The 23636-nt window shown below is 41.6% G+C and overlaps 1 protein-coding gene across 1 annotated transcript in view; it reads right to left on the bottom strand.

Moving 5' to 3' along the window:
* TBX18 (T-box transcription factor 18) overlaps window positions 1-23089 on the bottom strand; it is a 31990-nt gene extending 8901 nt beyond the window's left edge. The window contains exons 1-5 of the mRNA XM_082216943.1: window positions 22379-23089; window positions 19734-19929; window positions 16411-16512; window positions 11912-12083; window positions 787-954 (exon numbers count right to left, since the gene is read on the bottom strand). Of these exons, the coding sequence (XP_082073069.1) occupies window positions 787-954; window positions 11912-12083; window positions 16411-16512; window positions 19734-19929; window positions 22379-22655 (915 nt within the window). The 5' untranslated portion in view covers window positions 22656-23089. The remainder of the gene's footprint in view (window positions 1-786; window positions 955-11911; window positions 12084-16410; window positions 16513-19733; window positions 19930-22378) is intronic.
* Window positions 23090-23636: the final 547 nt, after the last annotated feature.

The raw sequence follows: 23636 nt of genomic DNA, 5'->3' as shown, positions 1-23636 counted from the left end.
TTGTTATTTAATCACATTTATATTGACTCTTGTATTTTTATAATATATTTTTACATTACAATTTGGATTCTATGAAATGCTAATTGTAGTACAATGAAATGCAATATAAGAAATAAAAGAAGCAGGAAAAAAAATAAAATACAATTAAAATAATACTATGCCTAGTATAAAGGTAAAGGTAAAGGTACCCCTGCCCGAACGGGCCAGTCTTGACAGACTCTGGGGTTTGTGCGCCCATCTCACATCTATTGGCCGGGGGCCAGCGCTGTCCGCAGACACTTCCGGGTCACGTGGCCAGCGTGACAACGCTGCTCTGGCGAGCCAGAGCCGCACACGGAACGCCGTTTACCTTCCCGCTGGTAAGCGGTACCTATTTATCTACTTGCCCCCGGGGGTGCTTTCGAACTGCTAGGTTGGCAGGCGCTGGGACCGAGCAGCGGGAGCGCACCCCGCCGCGGGGATTCGAACCGCCGACCTTTCGATCGGCAAGCCCTAGGCGCTGAGGCTTTAGCCCACAGCGCCACCCGCGTCCCTTGTAGTATGGCATGTTATAATTGCTACAACAGGCAGCAAAAATCATCAAGTGATCTGTCAAGAACATCAGGAATTCTGAAGTGGTCTGTGAGGGGGAAATGGTTTGGGACCTACTAGCTTAATAGACATTAGATGGTTTTCTTTCTCACCTAGTGTCAAGACAGAGGTTCCTTCTTCCCCAGCCATTTGCTTGTAATTAAATGAAAATCCAGTAAATCAGGAGCATTGAAAAAGAAGGAGAGCAAAAGTTACCTGTTGGTTCTGGTATGCCGTGACAGTTGTGAAAACAGTTTCAGGAAAGGAGAATGCCTTCACTCCTTCTCCCGAAGGAATGGGTTTGACTGGGGAGAGGTCATCCCCACAGTCCTTCCGAATGACATGGACACGTGGCTGATATTTGTGCATAGAATGGAGGATAATCTACATCAAAAAGAAAGAGAGAAAGAATTGGTTTTGCAAGAAAATACTCTCTGTTTCTTCTATGTCAGTATTTTAAACACTTCCTGTTTTGTTCTGTCTGAGGACTAACTAAAGGCAATGTGACACATCTCAAAACTGGTCTTATACCTGATATTCGTCAGCTACTCTTGGAGCCTTTTTCGGCAAAAGAGCAAGGGAAAAATGCTTTAAAGAAATAAATAAGCAACCTCAAAATTAGCCTGGCTTCAGTTCAACAAAGTGCCCATGAGAGATAGTTTTGTACCCATGTTACCAGAGGCTAAAGGGGAATTTATGTGGCCAGACTGCAGATGGATTCCCTCCAGATCTGTCCGAAGCCTTTAAAAAGTACTCTGGAACTTTCTGTTTCTTAAATCATAAAAAAAATGAAAACTCAACCGCTGAATACGCCCAACATATAAATAGTTACAAAGAATATTAGTTACTATGTTTTGTTTTTCTTGTATTGCATGTACACAATATTTTAATTTTTCTATTTAAATCCTTACTACTGTTATTATTGAAATATGTAGCATGGATATATTTACAGAAGGACAGCCAAACAATGACCATGGACAGAGCAATCCTATACTGCAATTATACCAACTAGCAAAGGGCGACGGGGATACACCATCACTATGTAGGCCCAACAGCTGCTGTATCCAATATGAGCTCAGCCCAGGAGGGGAATGGGAAACGTGATAGAAACATTTTAAAAGGCCTCAAAATGCCAGTCACACCCCGGTGTCCTTGGCAACTCCACCAATGGCTGCCAGTTCCCAGGATGGGGCAGAGATAACACCCGCCACCTGGACAGAAATGAAAGGAACAGAGCCAACCCACCATGACTGATCTGGGGGCATGGCCCCCAAACCACCACAGCATAGCAAGTGCACAGCTTTCCCTACAGGAAAAAGGTTCAAGTCCCCAAACACAACGCTTGCCATGAGCTTAGGACTCTCTGCCCCCTTTCTTGTGATGCAGGGTTTTGAGAGAGCTAAAGAATGAATACTGCATAGGCTGAGAGACACCGAGATGCAATTGTAAGTGGCCGACACCAACATCTGTCAATCTAATAAACTGTATGCTCCTTTTATCCCATTATCCCTGCCAAGATATCTGGCAGATTTACCAAATGCTAAAATGAGGATAGCCGTTACACAGGCAAGACTAAACGTCCTTTCATTAGCAGACTGGACAGGCCGACATAAAGGAGTTCCTAAGAAGGATAGAGCTGTGGCTGCAACTCTATATCAGTAGAAGACATAACTCATGTACTCCTTGGGTGCCCTTTCTATGACAATTTCAGAAAGAATTATATCCACCCGTTGCTAAGATCGCAGAAGGGAAGGTTGTCTCTTGTTTTTTTCTGTCCGATGTTGAGAGAGATATACCCTTTAGAACAGGGGTCAGCAACCCTTTTTCAACCATGGGCCAGTCCACCGTCCCTCAGACCAGACTATATTTTGGCGAGGAAATGAACGAATTTTTACACCCCACAAATAACCCAGAGATGCATTTTAAATAAAAGGACACATTCTACTCATGTAAATACATGCTGATTCCTGGACCGTCCGCAGGCTGGATGGAGAAGGTGATTGGGTTGCCTACCCCTGCTTTAGAACATCTAAATTTCTTGTTACACAAATCTGTAAAGCCTTAATAAAACTTGAGGGGTGAACGGGGAGTAGAAATGTCAACTGTGATTAGTAGCAGTATTCCTGTTGCTGTTGTTGTTGTTGTTGTTTTATGTGTGTAATGGCTGCTTACTATACACAATAAACCAAAAGGAAAAGGAAAGGAAAACACAATGCTGTTGACCACAATCACCTCAGGACCCAAGTAGTTTCTCCCTAGGAACCCACAGGACCAATCCATACCACCCAAAGTTCACCTGATAGGCTACGGCAGTGTAAGGTGTCGTGGCAAGCTTTGCTGGTGGAGTGGGGCTTTTGCCAAATCCTAAAGCTCCCCTCCTCTCCTTCCCAGAAACCCTCTGAACACCCTCAAATTCTGCTCCAAAGGGTTGGGGGACCCAGTTGAGCAGATTATGCAAGACAAGGGAGCTGATGGAGGAAATGAGAGGAAGGTGGCATCCCATAGTAGAAGGAACACTGGATTCCACCCAGAGAATGAAGAACCTCCATTGTTCATTTGTATATGTGGGTTCGTCTACATGTAGGCATATGGTGATAATCACTGAGGCTGAACAGAACAAAAGCTAGCTAAATGGCCCCCAAAATGCTTAGTTACCTTGTTTAAAACTGGAAGTAGAAAGAGCAAGAGAAGATCTCAGAGAATCAGAAATGTTTACACTGACACTGTATAGAAGACAGTTTTGGTTAACCAGAGTCCTGAAAGAAATAATTAAAACTGGAAATGCTTTGGACTAAATAAAACATTTCCAGTGAATCTGTGAGGTCTCCTCTCTCGTTCCTGAATTAGCAACTTCCGCTCTTTCCTTCTCTGCTTCAAAACGAGTCACGTGCAAAGAAGCAAATGCCTAAATATTTTCATAATGCTGCATGAATCATGATTTTCAAACTCTCTTGGAGAAAGCTTTGCGTTCATTCTATGTTGCATATGAATTGACTGTGAATAGTTCAGAATCAAAAACATTAACTATTACTTTTGGAAGCCCATGGGGAGATTATATATAAACAGTTCCATGGGCACCAGGCGATAGAAAATCTAATTAAAAAGGAGGGAATTTTTTAATTTCCTGTTTCATTATTAGCCACAGAATACTAAATTCAGCAGTGCATGTCATCCTTCCCGCTGCCCTCCTTTTTTGGCATCACACTGAACGCCAAATACCATGAAACCTAATTACCCAAATAAAAGAAAAAAAATGAGGTATTGTCTATCTGAGATGCTTTTATATGAATTAATTCCTCACTGGGGAACATGACACTGTTTTGGATAAGCAACTTTCTGGATACTTGAACTTTCACTAGACTGAAGTCAAACCATTACATCAGAAGAAAACCAAAAAGTATGCTTAGGTAAAATCTCCCGACTTCTGTACCTAATACAGAGCAAGATACAAGAAGGTTTTCTGCTGGGTTACATATTACATTTCGAGAAAGGTTCTGATCTTTACGTTATGCTTTGTTAAAGGACCCTGAAAAGTAAGAAATTATGCTGCAATCCTGAACACACTGGCTTCAACCTAGCATGCCTTTTTGTGTAGAGTCACATGCACACCATGAGTATTATTATGATTATTATCATTTATATCCCACTTTTGCCCCCCCAAGAAGCTCAAGGTGGCCTAGACGGTTCTCCCCCTCCTCATTTAACCCCCACAATGACCTTGTGAAGCAGGTTGGGCAGAGAGGCAGTGACCAGCCCAATATCACCCAATGACCTTCATGGATGAACACGGATCAGACTGCTTGTCAACACAGGACCTCTTTGGCATTTTTTGAATAAGAAAAAAACTAGAAGGGGCAGGGAATATATATATATCCCATTCCTTTCCCCAAAGGATGATATCATCTAAGTAAGTGTATGTAGCGGGGAGAGAGAAGGAAACACGAGATGGAGAGAAGCAGGCTGCAGTTTTCTGAGTGAGAAACAGATGAATACAGTGGTACCTCGGTTTAAGAACAGCCCTGTTTACGAACTATTAGGTTTATGAACTCCGCAAAACCGGAAGTAGTGTCCCAGTTTGCAAACTTTACCTCGGTCTAAGAATAGAAGTTGAACGGTGGAAGGGCACCGGTGGCGGGAGGCCTCATTAGGGAAAGTGCACCTCGGTTTAAGAATGGTTTCAGTTTAAGACTTCCGGAACGAATTAAGTTCGTAAGCTGAGGGACCACTGTACATTGCTTCGGGAGCTGTCTCTCTCTGGATAGCTTCTATGGGGCAGTGGGGCACTGTTGCTTTCTATCTCACCTACAATAAAGGACAGTGTGGTGCATCACTGCCACTCACCTGACCTCTCGTTGGTCGTATCACTGCTGCTTGCCAGGAGATGGAAGGGCAAGGCAGCAGGGAGGTTGTTATGGTGCAAATGGACTGGCAGGAGTTCCAAATTGACTTGGCCAGTGTGTTAGCACCGTGCCAACCTCCCCAATGTGTTGTCCCTCCCTCTCCTGGGAAGCAGCAACAACATGACTGACCAAAGGTCCCATGGCTGGTGACACGAAACCATCCTCCACCACCACCACTCACCTATGCATATTTGCAAAGGAACTCAAATACTAAAAAACGTACAGCGAATTCTTTTGAAACAACGCCAAACCTAGGAAAACGTTGCATCTCTGGAATTTCTCACTGCTCAGGGAAGTGGAGAACGGATAGCTTTTATCTTCACAATGAAATTCATCAGTGGGAGATGAATTCCCTGACTGAGGTTGCAACTCTATACACATTTACGTGGAAATAATCCTCACTGAACGAAGTGTCTAAGCAGGAATGCATAGCATTGTGCTGTCAAACACACTGAATTTTTTCTTACACTGATACATGATATAAATGATATAATGCAAGATTATAAAATCAGCTGTGCGTGGCCTGATGGATTCCAAATCCGAAATTACAAAGAGCTTCTATTAAAGCACACAACATTTCTAAAGTGTTTGTAAAGCACCTGTAAAGCTAGATTTCACCACCACTTTCATAGCATCAAGAACCAGTCCCCCACACCTACAGTTTTACAGATAGGCAATCTTTAGTAAACTTCAGATTTGAGTACGCAGACACGTGCACACGCACACACACACACAATAATTTTGGATTAGCAACAAAGACTAGAGAGAAATATATTGTGAATCTTTGTGTTCCCTCTTCTACTTCTCATTCCAATGTTCCTGCCTTGTAGCATAGAGATGCACCCTTACTATAATGAAAGCTTTGAAATCAGTGAGTCTACTAGTGCAAATCTGTATGTTCCCACTCAGAAGTAAGCTACATTGAGTTTACCAAGTTTTACTCCAAGGTGAACGAGAACAGGATTGTAACCTGAATCAGCTAAAACCTAGCCAATCCAGTGGTGTGGTTACAGATTACTATAGATATTCTGCAAAATGTACCCAAAATATCCATCACCCACAAACGTTTAGCTTTGCAACAGCAAATGGTCAAAATTGCACTTTACAGCTCTATAATTTGTGGTCAAGATCGAGAGGATTACATGCAGAAAAATACTGCTCTCATTGCTCTGCTTCAGCTAAATTGTGGGTATGTCTTGTGCAAGACACATAGAAGGGGATCTCTGTTTATGTCTTGAAATAGAAAACAGTTAACTCCAGTTACAGTTGCCAGCTTTCCCATGCAGGAGTTAATCTTTTGATCCTGGCCATAATTTCACCCCCATTTTTGTAGCCTCCGCACATGAAAAACCTGATGAATCATTAACAGTTAATCCACATTTAGAACCCCAGTTGCACCTGGAACATTCACCTATATATCCAACCAGCTGGAGTCAACGACAACCAACAGGTGTTGCTATCATCAAATGTTATCAGTTTATATTTTTAGCCACTTAAAAGCTGAGGCAACAGATTAGTAAGCTTAGCCTGACTAGTTTTGTGCTGAATCACAGACTTAAGATATTGCAAGATTTTAAAAATGCTAATATGTTGGCAGGATTTTTTGTGTTCTATTTAGTGATGCGTTCATGCTTTGAGCTATAATTTCATAAGCATGACAAAAAGAGGCTATTTTAGAATACTGTTGAAATTTTTGGAACAAGTGCAGATACAATATATAAAAATGTTTTCTTTTGAAGTTCTCAAACTTTCTTTTATTAAACGACATGATAAAGTATACATACTATACGTATGGAGATAGTATCAATAAAGTTAACACAATTCCCTGTTTTTATTTATTATCTTATCCATAAACCTGTCTTAAAAAGAAAAAGGAAACTAACAAATATTGCAACCAACGCTCCATTTTAATTCCAAATCTGCAAATAAAATATAGGCATACAAACTTCCCATTCTGCCCTTGGTTTTAAATAACAAGAAAACACACAGCTGGTAGTCAGCAACAGAAAATAATACCTAAGCAACAGTCTTAAGAGTGTGTAATGCTTGCGAGAGTATGGGACCAATACATAGTGGAGTTTAATATTAGAGCAGGCATCCCCAAACTCGGCTCTCCAGATGTTTTTGGGACTACAATTACCATCATCCCTGACCACTGGTCCTGTTAGCTAGGGATGGTGGGAGTTGTAGTCCCAAAACAGCTGGAGGGCTGAGTTTGGGGATGCCTGTATTAAGAGTATCTGTGAACTTCAAATGTTGAATGTCAAATGTCTTGAATCTAAAATTTTATCTTTCCCTATTTCCCTTTGCAAAATAACCTCATCTTCCCTGTGTTCCTTGATGCTGCTATATCATCTGTAAGTGGACGGACGTATATAATCGGTGGGCTTCTTTAAGCAACTTTCTGTTGATTTGTTTATGCAATAAGGTCATACCAAACAGATCTATGCATTTGTTTTGATTGGTTGCTAGTCAGTGTTTTTCTGCCAATTTTTCAAATAAGGCCAGATTAGAGTATACTACTTTTCTTTACTAAGCCCCTCTAAATTGTTCAGAGTGCGTGCTAGCATTGTTGCCTATTAACTGCTGTGAAGGCAAACTAAATCTTTGTTTTGCAGAGCTTTATTTTCATCAGTGACTATATTAAGAAGGGCTAACTGCTGCATTATTTTGATTTTTTTTTAATTCACTATTAATTGTATTCCCCTAAAAACCAGTTCAGAATTCCTGTAAGTTGGGCATGCCCACCACTCAGGCATATATGTTCCTACACTATGTCTGGTTCAAAGAACAGTACAGAGAAGAGTAATACTTAACAAATTGATTACTTATTTGAGGGGCTGTTTGTGCCACAGATCTGCCTTTTTTAAAAAAGCAAAAAAAAAAATAATAATGATGAAAACTGGAGGCACCTTTTGTATCAAAAAGACTAAATTATCTATATTCTGCATCTCTGGTTCTGTACTAAATTAGGGAAAGGAGCAACTGTAGTAATGAGTAAGGTAAGTGTGGTGATATTCTTTGTCTCATCCAAATGTGAGCAAACAGGGTGCCATCCACAAAATATTTATGCATCCTTACTCATCATTGCTCCAACTGGGAATAAGCACTGTGCTAAGAATGTTTCAGTAATTTATTTTGCAAGAGTATAACAGTTCTGAATACCAGCTTGTATAACTCTACCTCCAACTTTCCTCCCTGCATTTATATAAGAAAAAATTTCCCCTGTGTGTTTCTGCATGGGCAATCTTTCAGCCATCTCAAAACACTTTTTCATTCTGCTGTAAAGCAAAAGAATGAAAGTATACACGTTGGAACAGCCAGTTCTCTGGTTTATATTTCTGCATTTTCTGGTAACAATAAATGACATTCTTTGCAAACTTTCCAATTTTAGAAAGATGAATTTCTTATAAAATCTTTTGTCTCCAAAACCTATATTCTAATTTTCAAGGCACATTTCGGGACTGAATCAGTTCAATGTGTATTTTGAAATACTCTAGGAAAAAGCTACTTGACTTTCCTCCAAGCTGAAGTACTCATTAAAGTGGAGTGCTCAAAGAATTCCAACCACGATAGAGTTTTCAATTCAGCGGGGAAAGAAGTTAAACCTCATTATCACACAATATGGAAACTTGCTCTTTCCATCCTGAGACTTTGTTTGTAGACTACCATTATCTAACTCACAGAGGTTTGTCTACCTGCTGCGTCCAATGAAAATAATGATTATAAGCAATCAATTCATGCAGGGTCAACTGCAGACTCCAGAACCTTTGCTGAATAAAACTCAATAATAGGAGTCTCCCATGTTTGGCTCTTAGAGTTTATTTGAAATGATGGGGCCTGATATACTGCACCCTATACCCTACTTTATTTCTTTACAAGTGCCTCATTATTTAATATCCAATACTATTACAGTGGTACCTCGGGTTAAGTACTTAATTCGTTCCGGAGGTCCGTTCTTAATCTGAAGCACCACTTTAGCTAATGGGGCCTCCTGCTGCCGCCGCGCCGCGGCAGCACGATTTCTGTTCTCATCCTGAAGCAAAGTTCTTAACCCAAGGTACTATTTCTGAGTTAGCGGCGTATGTAACCTGAAGCATATATAACCTGAAGCATATGTAACCCGAGGTACCACTGTACTCCTATTCATAGTAGCCATAGGCATGCAACAGTGCTCCTGAAATAGAGTTAATTCACCTGTATCTATTGCTCAGCTTTACGTCTCTCTTTCTAATGATATCAATGAGGTTGTAGATGTTCTAGACCAGTGCTAGCTCAGATGTCAGTTATGGGCAGGATGAGGACTAACAAACTAAAGCTAAATCTGGGCAAAACAGAGGTTCTTCAGTACAGAAGGTATCAGTTTCAGTGTCCAACTGCTGCCACAAAAGGGGCTACACTCCCTCTCATAACACAGCCTTGCAGCTTGAGAATGTGTTTGGACCCAGCTTTGGACCTGGGTTGTCAGGCTTCAGTCAGAAGCACCTTTGCAGAATTAAGATTGGCATGCCAGCTGCATCTCTTTTCTGGGACCCCTCAAACTTGCTATGGTGATCTGTGTATTAGTCACCTCTCATATCTTGATTTCTACATGGCACTCTGCCTTTGAACGCAGTTAAGAAATGTGAACTCGTTCAGAATGCAACAACCAGACTTGATTTGGAGGTGAAATATAGGGTTCATGTTTTTCCCACTCCAAGCACCACTTTTGTACTCACTGCCTTGGCTTCCTATTAATTTCTGAATACGATCTGAAGTGTGAGTTCTAAAAAGCTCTAAGTGGCTGGAAACCAGTTTGTCTGAATGTCTTTCTCCATATAATTCTGACCTAGAAGTAAAGCATTCTAGACAGTTCCTGTCCCTACAGGTATTCATAAGGTGACCGTGCAGAAAAAAGCAGACCTCACTTCTGAAACTCTCTCACCCCACCCCAAGGAAATGCATTCCGATCCTTGCTGATTATATTCAGGAGAGAAATTAAAGCCTCTCTTTTTAATAAGCTCTCTCAGATATTTTGGCTCGCTGAACTGAAACTGAAATAGTCTGCTGGGTATATATTGCCTGTTATATTTTACTGTTTTTACTTTACACTGTTCCGATCTCCTTAGTGAGGAAGAACAGGATATATATAATTTTTAAATAAATAAATATTCCTCTTCCATCTAATTCACCTGATGATTGCAGAATCAAACCCCAGCAACCTAGGGACAAACTAGTGCTCAAAGTTACAGAGACAAAAAGTTAAAATTAGCTTTCAGCTGGCTTACAAAAATGTATTATGGGGTGCTTTGTTTATTTTCTAAAACATCATATTGACGTTTACAAAACAATTGGCCAGGCATTCCAATTTCCAACTCCTATCTCTGAACTGTTACTCGTGGAATGCCGGGGGGGGGGGAGACTCAGGCAAAGTGCAAAACATAGTTATGTGCGTCAAAATTCCATACAGCCTTGACTGAACTAAAATCAGCACCGCTGTATTGCCAGACATTCTAAAACAACTGGCCATTTACCTTGTAATTTCATCCTTCCTTAGAACTCAAAAGTAGCTGATTTTGTACAAGTAATTCCCAACAATTTGGCTAACAACTTGCTCGTGGAAGAAGAAGTAGCAGATTCATTCATAACTTCATTAAACAAAATTACAGACTCTCAAAGTGCTTAGAGTATTCAGTATGGATTAGGGCTACAAAACAGCCAGAGGTGGCCTTGAAGAAATCATAGCATGCAAATCCTTCCCTCATGTGCCCAAGAGGGAAGCGTTCTCACAAGAGTGTGGTCATGTCTGTAAGAATATTAGGATGGCCATCACATCCCTCAGTTTTTAGAAATCCACAGCAGTGTTCTCTTTAAAAGAGGTTAATGTATTCCTTTATTAATGAATTTTCAAAATGCTCAAAGAGTCCTGTCTCAAAACCATTTTATATAATTTTTACCAAGGCAGGAAACGTGGATATTTTAAGGATTAACTGAAAGGTATTAGTTCGCCTGTCTATCTTCCATCTCATAAGCATTGAAGAGAAAATGAAATATTACCATAGTGTATTTTGTCATGTGAGGTGTTGTCATAGCTAAACAATCTGGAGCTTGCAAACAGAACACTTAACTGCACAATTCCCTTCCAGTGTTGCAGAAGTAATGAGCTTCAGCTGTGAAAAGGTCTTGCTCCATAAGGTAGGTAATAAATCACTATCAGAGGGAACGTAGATCTTGTGTTGCTCCTTTTAAATACTGTTATTAACACCTCACGAGGCTTTCACACAAATGATTTTATTTCTAAAAAATCATTAATTGAATTTTATTTTGCCCAGCTAAGGCTGCTAGATATTGAAGATGTTCACATTAAGTACAGACATATTGTTTCACCTTACAGAGGGGGATCTGAAGACTATGAATACAATGCCAATGTGTTCAGGTAGAACTGCACTTTCAGTTAAGTTAATTTAGGGCCTATCCATACTTCTGCTTGTAGGAAGCACAGATCCAAGCGGTTTTCTAGGCAAGAATCCAAGCAGTTTCTCCCTTGCCCTGTTCCTTTCCCAGGGAAAACCCGCTCTTTAGCTTTAAATCAGAACAAACAGAAATCTGCTGAAAACCCGATTTCACTTGTTCTGATTGAGCGCTAAAGAGTAGTTTTCCCTAGGGGAAAGGCAGCTGGAAGAGCAGAAGTACAGATGAGCCCTTACTTAGGAAGCTCGGTTCTGCTTCTCCAACCGTCCAAATCATTCTACAAGGGGAAATGACACACAGTTACGGATGAATTGTTGTGGCGGGGAAGGGAAACATGTCTGTATCTAACCTGCCCTAAGCTTCACAAAATCAATCAATTTTTGCTAATGTGAGAGTATAGGTCAAAAAGAACTGTTGTTGTTTTTTTAAAAAAAAAAAAAACAAAAAACAATTGATGATTAAATGCGCACTGTAGAAAATAATATACTCACGTGTCCCTGGTCATCCAGTTCATTGTTTGTAAGTTTCAGTTTGTCAAAGCTAATCACCTGCCTCATCCAAGTCTCTCCTGAGGCGGGTGAATCTGGGTGGATGTACACACGGGGAGGAACTGGCGAATCAGCATTCCCAGCTACCATCCATTTGGAGCTGTGATAAACATACCTGTAGAAAGAAACCCAATATGCATGAGATTCAGAATGGAAATAATGTGGTGGCATTGGTTAATCGTTGTGGAGAAGCAAGAGGAGGGAGAAAAAATAGATGAGGGAAGGAGAAAGAGCGACTCACTTCTAGGCAGCAGTATTTATTTATAAAGGAGAAAAACAGTTTGGTACTGACTATTTTTGTTTTATTTAGCCCTTTTCCCCAAATTAAACTAGTTGTTGAAAATCTTCAACTGGGGGTTGCACAAATTAGCTACGGTAAATATCAGGAGGAATTCAGGAAAAGTTGTAGCCTAATATTTAACATTACAAATGGATTGTTTCAACTGAAAACAAAATTCTAGGAAGATCTCTTTTAAAGGCCACAAAATTACAATAATTCTGAGCTTTATCTTATAACCAGAATAATATTTTCACTTATAGGTCAATCCATTTAAAATAATTTATTGAAAACTGAGCCAATGAATATATTTATGAAGTATTTTCAGTCGTTATTAAAACCTCTGTAAGGTGAAACTTTTTAAAGCATTCTAAAATAGCCTTAACTTTTTCATGTGCGTTTAAATTTTAGGACATTTAGTTCTAAAAGGGAGTAAACATTGTAAGGGCTATTTGCTCTCACACTGAAAATATAATTGTTTAATTGTAATGTGGCACAAGTAATGACAGCTGACACAATCAAGACAAAATGGAAATTTTGTCTTATAAAGTATTTTAAAAATCTAAGGATGTCAGAGAATTCCAACAGAAATGGGAGAACTTGGCAATGGCCACTTATTCATCCCATGACTGGAACAAAAATCAATCCAGCAATAATTATCAGTATTCATTGTCGCTCTTGTTTTCAGTCTGAAAATGATACGTAATTGATAACTCCCCTCATCTCATTTGCACTGTGTTTCATTTGCACTGAAATGAACGGTGGAGAGTAATGTAAACATAATGCAATTACGAAATTAATTGCATAATTATCTATGTAAAATTCTGCGACAGAAGAAAGCAAGACAAATAATGAAGCTTTTGTCAGAAGCCGAACTGCAGCAGACTGGAAACAGCACTGCCCCCAGCAAACACAGGTCGGAATTGATGCCTTCTTACACCTATACACAAGCCAAAGGCCTATCTATATGCAACTGCAAACACAGAATTCTTGCAAGCTGGAATTATGTGCTGGGCTGCAGTGAATACTAAAACACTTCAGGGCACTAGAACTGGTCACTGGGGTCTCACAATTACTGGAATGGGGAGATCTATTGCAGTGATGCGGTCATAACCTAATCTATTTTATTACAGAAACTTTTTTAAAAATCACTGTCATTTTTCTATTTGCAAACTATACTGTACTATGGCCCTAAGTATTATCTCAACATTTCATTTCTTATATTTACAACAGCACTAAACATTAACTGGGCTTAAATAATGAATTATTAAATACCAGGAATTTATTTTAAACTGTTTATAGTTGAATAATGGCCTTGACATCAAGAGAAGCAGAACTGGGATCACTGGCTTGAATTCCAAGTGTCCCTTCTTCAAATGGAAAGGCTCCTACCGTTTGCTGAAAGGTTGCAGTCCTAGCAAACACTCCTGCTGGCTGATTCATCAATTCCCCTTCCCTTTGCAGATCCAGCACCACCACTACCTATTCCAGATGGCCCCCTACCCCACAGAGCAGATGTTCAGGAGGTGAAGGGGATAGCAGGAAAAAGGGAGAAATCAGTGAAAAACACCTATCTGTCTCACCCACACACACCACATACAGAGGAAACATCCCATGTTCTGCTCACAAGAACTCAGAATCTGATCCTAGGGACACAATCTACAAAGCGCTGGTCCCATTTAAACCATTTAAAATAATATTAGTCATTTTAATTTTAATTAAATCCGTTATATTAAAAGCTTTCTACCTCAGTTCAAGAAGAAAGGGGGGGAGGAAATGAGTATGCCGTCTGACATATAGAAAGACTGAAATGTACAACAAAATCATCTGCGTGTGTGAATCGCGGACATAAAATTCAGTCAAACCAATCTACTGGTGATTTAATTTCATTACTAATTTCAATCTTGAAATATGTTGTTGCTAACTTTAGATATATGCCATTGCAAAAAATATGCCAAATGTATGAGCGTTCATGAATACTTATCAAGTTCAATGGGATCTCCTCTGAAGAAAGCCTTATTTAGGTTTGTACGCTTAGACTAACTCATCAAATGTTATCTGACTCCAATTTAGACCCAAGACACTGATCTTTAAAAAACAATCTAGTTTATGTTGAGCCAAAGGAAAGATTACAGACTACAATCCATCCAGTTATACAATTTTAAGACTCACTAAACAGTGTATCCAGTGTTTCCCTTTTATATACAGGGACAAATATTTGATGGAAATTTAATAACAATGTGGCAAGGGCAAACAAATTCAACTATCCCACAAAGCAAGCATAATTATGCCATGCTCCTGCTAGTGCAAGGTACAACCTAAATAAAATAAAGTAAAACCATGATGATCCTAATTATTCTGACACATTTAAATTAACTATTTAAATCCAGATATTCTGTCAAAACGTAGAAGTGAACCAGGCCATCTGAAAGCAGCAATATTCCATATATTAAGAAAGTATCAGAGAGTTGCATAGATTTTTCCCCAAATTAATGCTGGAGTCACAGCCTGGTATTACAACCATGAGTAAATTATGTTGGAAGCATGTCTCATGGGTACTTTCATGAAATGGCTACAAGCAAAAAATGGTAGCACTCTCCAATGAATATACAGAGCTCTGTGTCAATGCAAAAGCTCAAATGGCACCTTCATTTTGCATCTGTCACATGCTCAAGACACACATCTTGGCCTATGACACCTGAGATATTTTCAGTACCTACCCTATTCTTATAACAGTAATTTGCTTTAAACTGTTTTAATGTTACATTTTTAAATTGACATAGCTCACTTATGTTGAAGGGCAGATAAGAAAGTCATCATCAACAACAAAAATATCCCAGTTTTCACAACACTTGTGGTTAACGCTCCATAAACTCATGAGGTATGAGCGTACACAACATTCTCTGCCAGAAAAAAAATGGACACAGGCTTTGCTGTCCATATCAGAGCCTGGACCAAAAAGCATTCTCTGTTCCTTAATATCATTCAGTCTATAACAGAACTGCAAGTTTGCCCTCACTTTTGAAATGTCAGTTTGCTGAGAAACTTGTCAAACGTAAAACAGAAATAATAACTGCACATAATACGTACTGTACAGAAAGATGACTGGTTTAAAAAAGGAGCAAAAACTTCAGACCATATAGAAGACATGACTGAACCTATTTATACAACAGGACTGAGAGAACTGGGAGTAGGAAAGTTAAGCATAAGGAAGCTATCTTCCTTAAGTTTGATAACTTGGGCTTCTTAACGAAAGAATTAAAAAAACTGTTCTAATGATGGTATCATTAAAAGTGCTAATAGGCAAGAACACGGAGAACCATTTGGGCAACCCTTCTTTAATGCAACAGCAAATATACTTGGGATGCAGATCTGTCATCTCTTAAATTGCTAAAAGAAGTCACTGTGTTCCCATTCCTACAAATTCATGCCAGGAGTTCTAGAGGGAAATGATTACTTAGACGTGCATTGCCTTGGTCGAGGTCTACATGATCAAGACCTTATGTTAAAGCATTTAAGGAGTGATTACTGATAGCTACTAGCCAATTATTCCAAATGGCTGCACAGACAGAAATGCTGTTAAATAACTAAACAAAGAAAGCCACCAAAAGTGCTATTCTGCAATTATACTCGAACCTGTGCCTCATACAAGCACTCTCTTGAAATAATTTAATAGTTCAAGTAAGTTATATGTTTAGCACAGAATTTAAGTTTTTTTGCACTTACTTATCAATGTTTAATAACATTATGCAGAGAACTGCTATCTGAATAGCCACTGAAAATACGCAATATTCTCTTATAGTGCTGTTCTTTAACTGGGTTAGAATAGTGATTTATACAGGTTATGGACAATCCACCCCAGTCTTCCCAGCTTCAATAAGTATTCCCAAGTAAGGGGGCTCAAGAACAGCAGCTTGTGATGGGGGGCGGGGGGGGAATACGATTCGGATAATGTAGAATGTGTTCAAAATATGAGCCAATGTACAAAGCAGTTCAATAAAACAAGCCTTGATTGTTCTCACGTGCTTGGCACAAGGCACTTATTTTTCATGCAGGGAGATGAAGATAGGAATTTGGGAGTTAAGCACAACCTTCTGTTAATTTCCAAACTAGCAATATTCTTCTGCAGTTCCTGATATCCCAAAGTCTTATATACCGCAATTACCTGTATCTTTTGTTATCCACAGGGACGATGTCCATGGCAATATAGTATTGCTGATGAGGGTCTAGGCCTGAAATTTTCACTCTCATTGCAGGAAACATCCGTCTGAACACAGAAAAAGAAGAGCATTTAATAAAAAACAGACATGGAATACAGAAACAGCAACATGTTTGTGGAATCTACCTCCAATTCTTTTTCATTTAAAGTTATTTGTGGGAAGTTTCTCTTTTTAAATAATTATACTCATTCACAAAATAGACTTATGACACACGCCTCCATGGATTTCAATTTTTTTTGCTGAACAACACTTGTGTTTTTGCCCTGAAATTTCTTCAAAGAGCAAACTGCCAAATCATTCAGATGCAATTGCTAAGCATTTTTCAATGGAGATTTTCTTTTAGCAGGTTTCTTTTTTTTTTTTTTTAAAAAAAGGTAATTCTATGAAAACATGTGCTTAATTTGGAACTGTAGTTCACAAAAGAACAGATTTTTCGGAGATTGCAGTTTGGATTCTAAACAAATTGAAGTATTTTCTAAGCCACGGGCCAAATAGATCATTGCATCCAGCAGTCGCTTTGTATGCAATGAGCCTCTTCCCCATGTACACAACTATGTATTGAATGAGCAGCAGCCTCACGGGTGATGCTTGTTTCTTATTTCCAGTGCAGGCTTGTACTGATTACCTAGATCACATTAAAAGTATTTTTCAGAGAGTATTAACCATGAACCAAGAAGAGTGTCGTTGTGAACATCGCCTGCTCACGGGTTTCCCAATGGCATCTAGTTGCCCAGCGGGAAAACAGAATGCTGGACTAAATGGTCTATGGTCTGATCCAGTAGGCCTTTCCTTATATGCATAAGATGACATTAGAAACAAGTCCCATTCAAATGAATGGGATTTACTTCTGCAGAATTGCAATCAGGATTGGGCTACAATTTAAGTGTAAGGTTGCAGTCCTATACAAACTTAACTGGGAGTAAATCCCATTAAACTCAACGGGGCTTACTTCTGTGTAGACATGAATAGGATTTCACTAGAAGGTGAATTAGTTACTTGAGTTGCAATCCTAACCTGTTTTCTCATAAGAAATCCCCACTAACTTCAAAGGAACTTACTCTCTAATAAATATACTCTGGTTTCTCTGCAGATCGCATAAATATGCTTGGGACTGCAGCCTTTTTATTATTTAACAATATCAAACAATTAGCAATTCTATAATGGAATTCTATGGAATGACAGTCTAAATATTGAATCATGACAATGCCATAGGATTTAGTATACTAGTATAGACAAAGTACAATCAAAGAGCACAGCTCCCATTCATTTCAATTGGGCTTGCAGAGGGATCGTTTAAGCCAAGGGATGTGTTCTATGAATTCAGAAGATATGTAAAATCTTCATTTTTAGATATTATAAAGTTCATTTTCTTAGGGACAGGAATTGATATCAAATCTACACTAATACAAAGGTGCACATGTGAAGCTTTGCTAGAATCACGCTGAAGTGGTTACAGGTTGTAGAAGTTTAAAATACATTTTATTTTCAAATTAACATATACCTGATACCTGTCTCTATTCATCTGTTTTGGAGGATATTTTTCACAAAGGCATGTTATATTTTTCTTTCTATACAAATGAATGTGCATTGCTATTTTCTTGTATTACTGATGTTGTTGGAAATGCATGAAATCAAAGTTAGATTTTGGAAGGGGAAAAGAAGTTATTGACATCATGGCTAACTAAAAAAGAGGGCAAAACTAGCTGCTGCTAACTAGTTCTTGCTGTTATTTGAGTGCACCTGTAAGATAAAAAAGAAAAATTTTGACAGGACAACTTTTAAGACAAATGTTGCCTTGTGCTGTTTAAGACTGCACTTCAATCATTAATAAAGCCCCTCTGAAAATGTAGAAGGTAACATATGGATTCAATAAAATATGTTTCTGTAATTTCTAATAAGTTCAGATACTTTTATACTGTGCAGGTTTTTACCATGTGTATCCTTTGGAAAGGGAAGGAAAAAAGTTCTTTTAAGAACCTAGCATTCATGCCCTTTAACATAATGAACAGGAAACCTAGAAGTCCACATGTTTCTATATCATCTGAAATGACTGTGGCCTATCCAGCTTTGTAAATCAATTTGCTTAATTCATTTTGACATATTGACAGATTTGGGATCGTATTCTCAACTTTAAGCATTATAGAAATTAAGAGGCAATTTAAACATCCAGCTTCCGCAGCATAAAGACTTTGTATTTAATTAAGATGGTGGAGAAAGCTATCTTGTGAAACAACATGCTGCAACATACGTGTAACACCTTAAGCCATCCACATTGCAAAACCAAGAGAGATCAGTGGGTTCTCCTGTATATATGGATTTGACTTGATCTTCTGCAATACTCTACTCAGAAAACATCTAGTATAGTTTTAATCATGCTAAAAATGTCAGGCACTGTACAGTAGTACCTCGGGTTACATACACTTCAGGTTACAGACTCTGCTAACCCAGAAATATTACCTCAGATTAAGAACTTTGCTTCAGGATGAGAACAGAAATCACATGCTGGTGGTGTGGCGGCAGCAGGAGGCCCCATTAGCTAAAGTGGTGCTTCAGGTTAAGAACAGTTTCAGGTTAAGAACAGACCTCCGGAACGAATTAAGTTCTTAACCCGAGGTACCACTGTAATTATAAACATGTCTTATATATATTTCTACAGAGTCAATACAGACTTCTCAAGAGGCAGATGGCTCACTTCTAAAATGACCCCATCACTTGTAAACAATTCAATTTTAAATCAAGTGATTTTATTTCAAGTACTCCTGTTAGTTTGCAAAGCCTTATTGCCATTTACTTTAAAATCAGTATGTCTAGGTCCGGGCAGAATGACCTATCTAATAACCAAACCTTAAACAAAGGACACAGAACTCAACAGTTTACAAAGACCTGCTCACGAGTAGTTTAGAGTAACAGAGGGAAATAAAACACCTTTTAGGGTTGTTAAGCAGATAAACAAAGGCTGTTAAGGGATGAATGGTACTGTTTTGAGGCAACCCCCTCCGGCTGAATGTGAGGGAGAGAACTGTCAAGAGTGCGCAAAATGGATGCATGGCATTCGCAACGAAATTTCGCGCGGAGGCAAATCTCTGCCAGGAGAGGAAACGCAAAACCTCGGCCCGTCTCCAAGTGGCGCAGCGCCCTTGGCGAAAGCGGGAAAGGCGCCTAAGGGCGCTGCGGGCCTGCCGCTCTTTCCCAAGTGTTTCGGCCAGTCTTTCTGGCTGGGTCCGGGAGGCCTTGCTCTGCTCGTGTCGTTTCGCGTTTCGCTCCTTACCTCCCCGCCTTGGTGATGATCATCTCGGTGCCGATCTCGTGAAAGCGCTTCCAGAGCTCGGCGCCCTGCAGGTCGACGCGAGGCACCGGCGGGGCCAGCAAGGGAGAAGCAGGCCGGGAGGAGCCTTTGGCCTTGGCGGGGCCTCCGGGGGACAGCGGCGGCGACGCAGCGCTCAGGAAGCTGTCCTCGCAGCCACCTGCAGGAGGGGGAAAGCGGGCGACGGATTAGAGAGAGCGCCGGGCAAAGAAACGCGAGGCCCGGAGGCGCCAAACCTCGAGAGGCGGGGGGCGCAATGTGCCCTTATTGCTGCCTTGCGCGTCTTTGGCTACTCGGGAAAGGCCGGCGCCAAACCTCGAGGGGCGAGGGGCGCCATGTGCCCTTATTGCTGCCTTGCGCGCCTTCTGGGGAAAGGCCGGCGCTTCTAGGGATCACGGGCCAAGCCGGGAAAGGGCCAAGCCGGGGCCCCCTTCCTTCTCCCAGCGGCACGTGCGTCCTGCGCCTTCCCCCGCGCCGCGTTTTTGCTCGCTTGGGCGCAGCCTGGCGCGCTCCTCTGCGCGGGGCCAGAACGCACAAGGAAAGGGATTCGCTTGCAGAAAGGCCGCCGGGCCCGGCCGAAGGCGGGAAGAGAAGAAGTGCCCGTTTCCCTCACCGCCACACCAGGGAGACGAGCCCCGGAAGGGGGCCGGGGTCGGGGGGGGGGTCTTTCGGTAGCAAGCAAGCGCGTCCTTCCTTGCGAAAGACGTGGCCCTTCCTCCGAGCAGAAGGAAACCCCTGTTGGGGTCAAAGAGGGCGGCTTGGAGGAAGCCGGCCACCTCGAGCCCGTCTCCTGGCAGGTCGAGGGCCTTCGCTTCGAGGAAGGCCCGTCGGTGTCAGTGGAAATCCCGAACCAGGGTCAGGATCGAGCTGCCAATCTCGTTCGAGGTTCATCTTTTCCTCCATAATAGCGCAACTCCGCGCAACAGCAGTTTTAAGATCCTCGGTTTTTCTGCAAGTATTAGAGTCTTGCAGCATCTTTATGATGGCCTGAGTTTTCATAAACTACGGCTATTTTCTTCGCTGAACGACTAACACGTGCATTTTCGCTGGGGGACTTTTGGGCAGGTTCTGCAACATTTCTCGGGGATTATGAGGTGCAAAACTGCGCAGGCCCAAATGCTATAAAAGTATACATGATCGTAGCAATAAAATCGGCGTTTCAACTATACTGTAGAGACTTTCTTAAGATTTCTGTGGGTTACACCCAGGTTGGCCGTGCGACCCTAGACGCTACTCAGCAAGATCCACTGAGTTCAATAGAATTTACGCCCAGATACATGGGCATAGGATTGCAGTCTAAAATAGAAAGTCAAGCATTCCAATCCAAAACACATTTGAAAATAAACCCTAAGGATTTGAAATGGATTAAATATAAAAGGAACTGGTTTCTTAATTTTTATAAGGGATGTTAATCCATTTTCTCGCTAAATAAATCCCTAAGATAATATACTAGTCATTTTAGTTCCATTTTTTGTGGGAGGGCACCAAAATAATAAAAATGAATGACTAGAAACAAATTATATGAAATGTATTGTTCCGTATAATTATTATTCGTATATGTTTATTTGATATTTAATAAAAGACACCCAACATCTTCTGACCCTGGGTGCACTTAAAACCTCTGTGTTTCTAATTAGTTAAAGCTGAAGCAGATATGAAAACAATAGTGTGGAAAAAAGACCGAGAATGTTATTAAAGTATCTGTTCATTAGTTTGGCACCTAAACAGAACAATTAAGACATAAGTGGGTGTGCTTGAGCATTCCTATTAAGAATAAAAAATATGTCAGCTAGAAATCGTTAAGGCTGGATTTTGTATAAACTGAATGATTTATTAATGGATATTAGCTCTAAAATAAAATAGGATGAGCCATATATGTCAGGCTAAGTAAGGGTTAAAACCCTCTGCAATTATCTGATAAAGTTAAGAACATCTAATAGTACTATCACAACCAGTAATTTAAAGATAAACCCCTCATGTATATAATTCCTTTCGGTACCAGTAAGATTTACGCAGGCCTGATTTTGTGCCCACTGTCTGAAACCAAGTACTGTAACCCGTTTGGTTTAGCGTCACAAGACTCTTGTGTTCGCATTCCTTTGGGCGCTTCTTTGGGATCAAGTCCCATTGAACTCAACCAGATGAGGAAACCCATAGGACAGATATGTATTACAATGTGCATAAAATTAATGCTGAATAATGAAAACGATCGTTAGAGGGTGGGTGTGTTATTCTCACGCCATCGGAAGTATTCTTAAACAATAGCGGGTTGATCTTTCCCCCCACTCGCCCACCCACTCAGACCTGGGAAAACTGGGGGGGGGGGAGAGACACACTTGGGCACAGTCAAGATCTCCTGGTTTTTAGCAGGGTACCCAGGGCAAGCTCTGGGCCAGGACAGCTGTCCCCGGAGAGGCCGCTCGGTTTGGGTACAAGGAGAGTACGATCGCCCCCCGAGGACGGGGGGAAGCCTTCGGAAGCGGGGCGCCTGGGGAGACGGGCTTTCACGGCGCCTGGGGAGACGGGCTTTCACGGAAAGAAGGGGGCATTCCCCACCCCCCACCCCACCCCGCAACAACACAGGCCGGGGCGCTACCTCGCTCACTCACCGGGAGGCAGAGCCCGGACGCCGCAGCTCCTCTCGGCCGCGGCCGGCCCCGTCTCGGCGCTGGGCGCCAAAGCGTCCGCGCCTTCGGCGGCGCCCTTCCCGCAGCTGCTCGGTGGCGCCTCTTCCCCGGCCACTTTCCTCCGCTTCGGCGGCTGCTGCTGCTGCTCCTGTTGCTGCTGCTGCTGCTGCTTCTCGGCGCCGATGAGGGCTTCCACCGAGAAGGCGTGCGCCTTGAGGCTCAGCATGGCGCACGGGGACGCTCGCCTTTTCTCCGCCATGCCCGGGCCGGGCTGGGAGCCCTCCGCCACTCTTCCCCGGGCGCCTGATCGCCTCCTTCCAGGCCGCGCCGTCCGCCTTCGCGTCGCCTCCTTCTCTTTTACATCCGACTTCAGGCAGCCCAAAGAGGTTTGGGGTTCCTTCTCCTCCTCCTCCTCTTCTCCCTTTCCCTCCTCTTTTCTTCCCAAGCCCGCTCTATTCCTTTTTGGAAAAGCAGCGCTTCCCTTCTTCTTCTTCTCCTCTCCCTCCTCCCCCTCCTCCTCCTCCTCTTCTTCCTGCAAGCTCTGCTTCGTCTGAGGGGCCAAACAGCTCTGACATGGGTAACAAACGCTCTGCGGACACAAATTAGGGCTTGTAATTGAAATTTGTTGCCTTGATCTGTCAGCACTTCCAGGCAGGAGACCGGTGGGAAGAACTTGCTCATTAGTGTCAATAAAGGGACGGCGACGGGGCGGAGCCCAAAGGACCGGAACGGCTGTCAATCAGGAGGTGCCCTCGGCCAATCAGAAATTACGGGTCCCCTCACCCTCCCCCCCCAAAACGGTTGCTTCTTCCTTAATAGGTTATGCAAGTGGATGGGGAGCGGGGGAGCAATCTAAGGGGTGCCTGCCACCCTCTTTTCCGTTCCTAGCACCCCAAAGCAACCCCGTCTCTTTCATATTCTTACAGCCCTTTGCTTTCTCCAGGCAAGGTGCTGGATTTATCTAGCATTTAACCAACAATCAACTAAATCTAGAAATTCAGATCTTGGTGGTATCAGGAGGAAAGGGGGGGGCTGGGTTCTAGTGCCACCTCCTTGGGGAGACCCGTTGGGTGGCTCTGGGAGAGTCCTGGTTTTTCAGCCTCAGTTCTCCATCCGTAAAATGGAAATGACCGCGACTGGGTAATGTGTGCTCAAGCAGTGTAAATGTTGCAGAAGGAGAAGTCTCAGAATGTTTTACAAAATTACAGGCAGCTCAGGCTGGTATAGCGCAAGCCGTTTG

Source organism: Podarcis vaucheri, assembly GCF_965113315.1.
Source record: "Podarcis vaucheri genome assembly, chromosome: 3".
Classification (NCBI taxonomy): domain Eukaryota; kingdom Metazoa; phylum Chordata; class Lepidosauria; order Squamata; family Lacertidae; genus Podarcis; species Podarcis vaucheri.
This window is presented reverse-complemented; position numbering and strand designations above follow the sequence as displayed.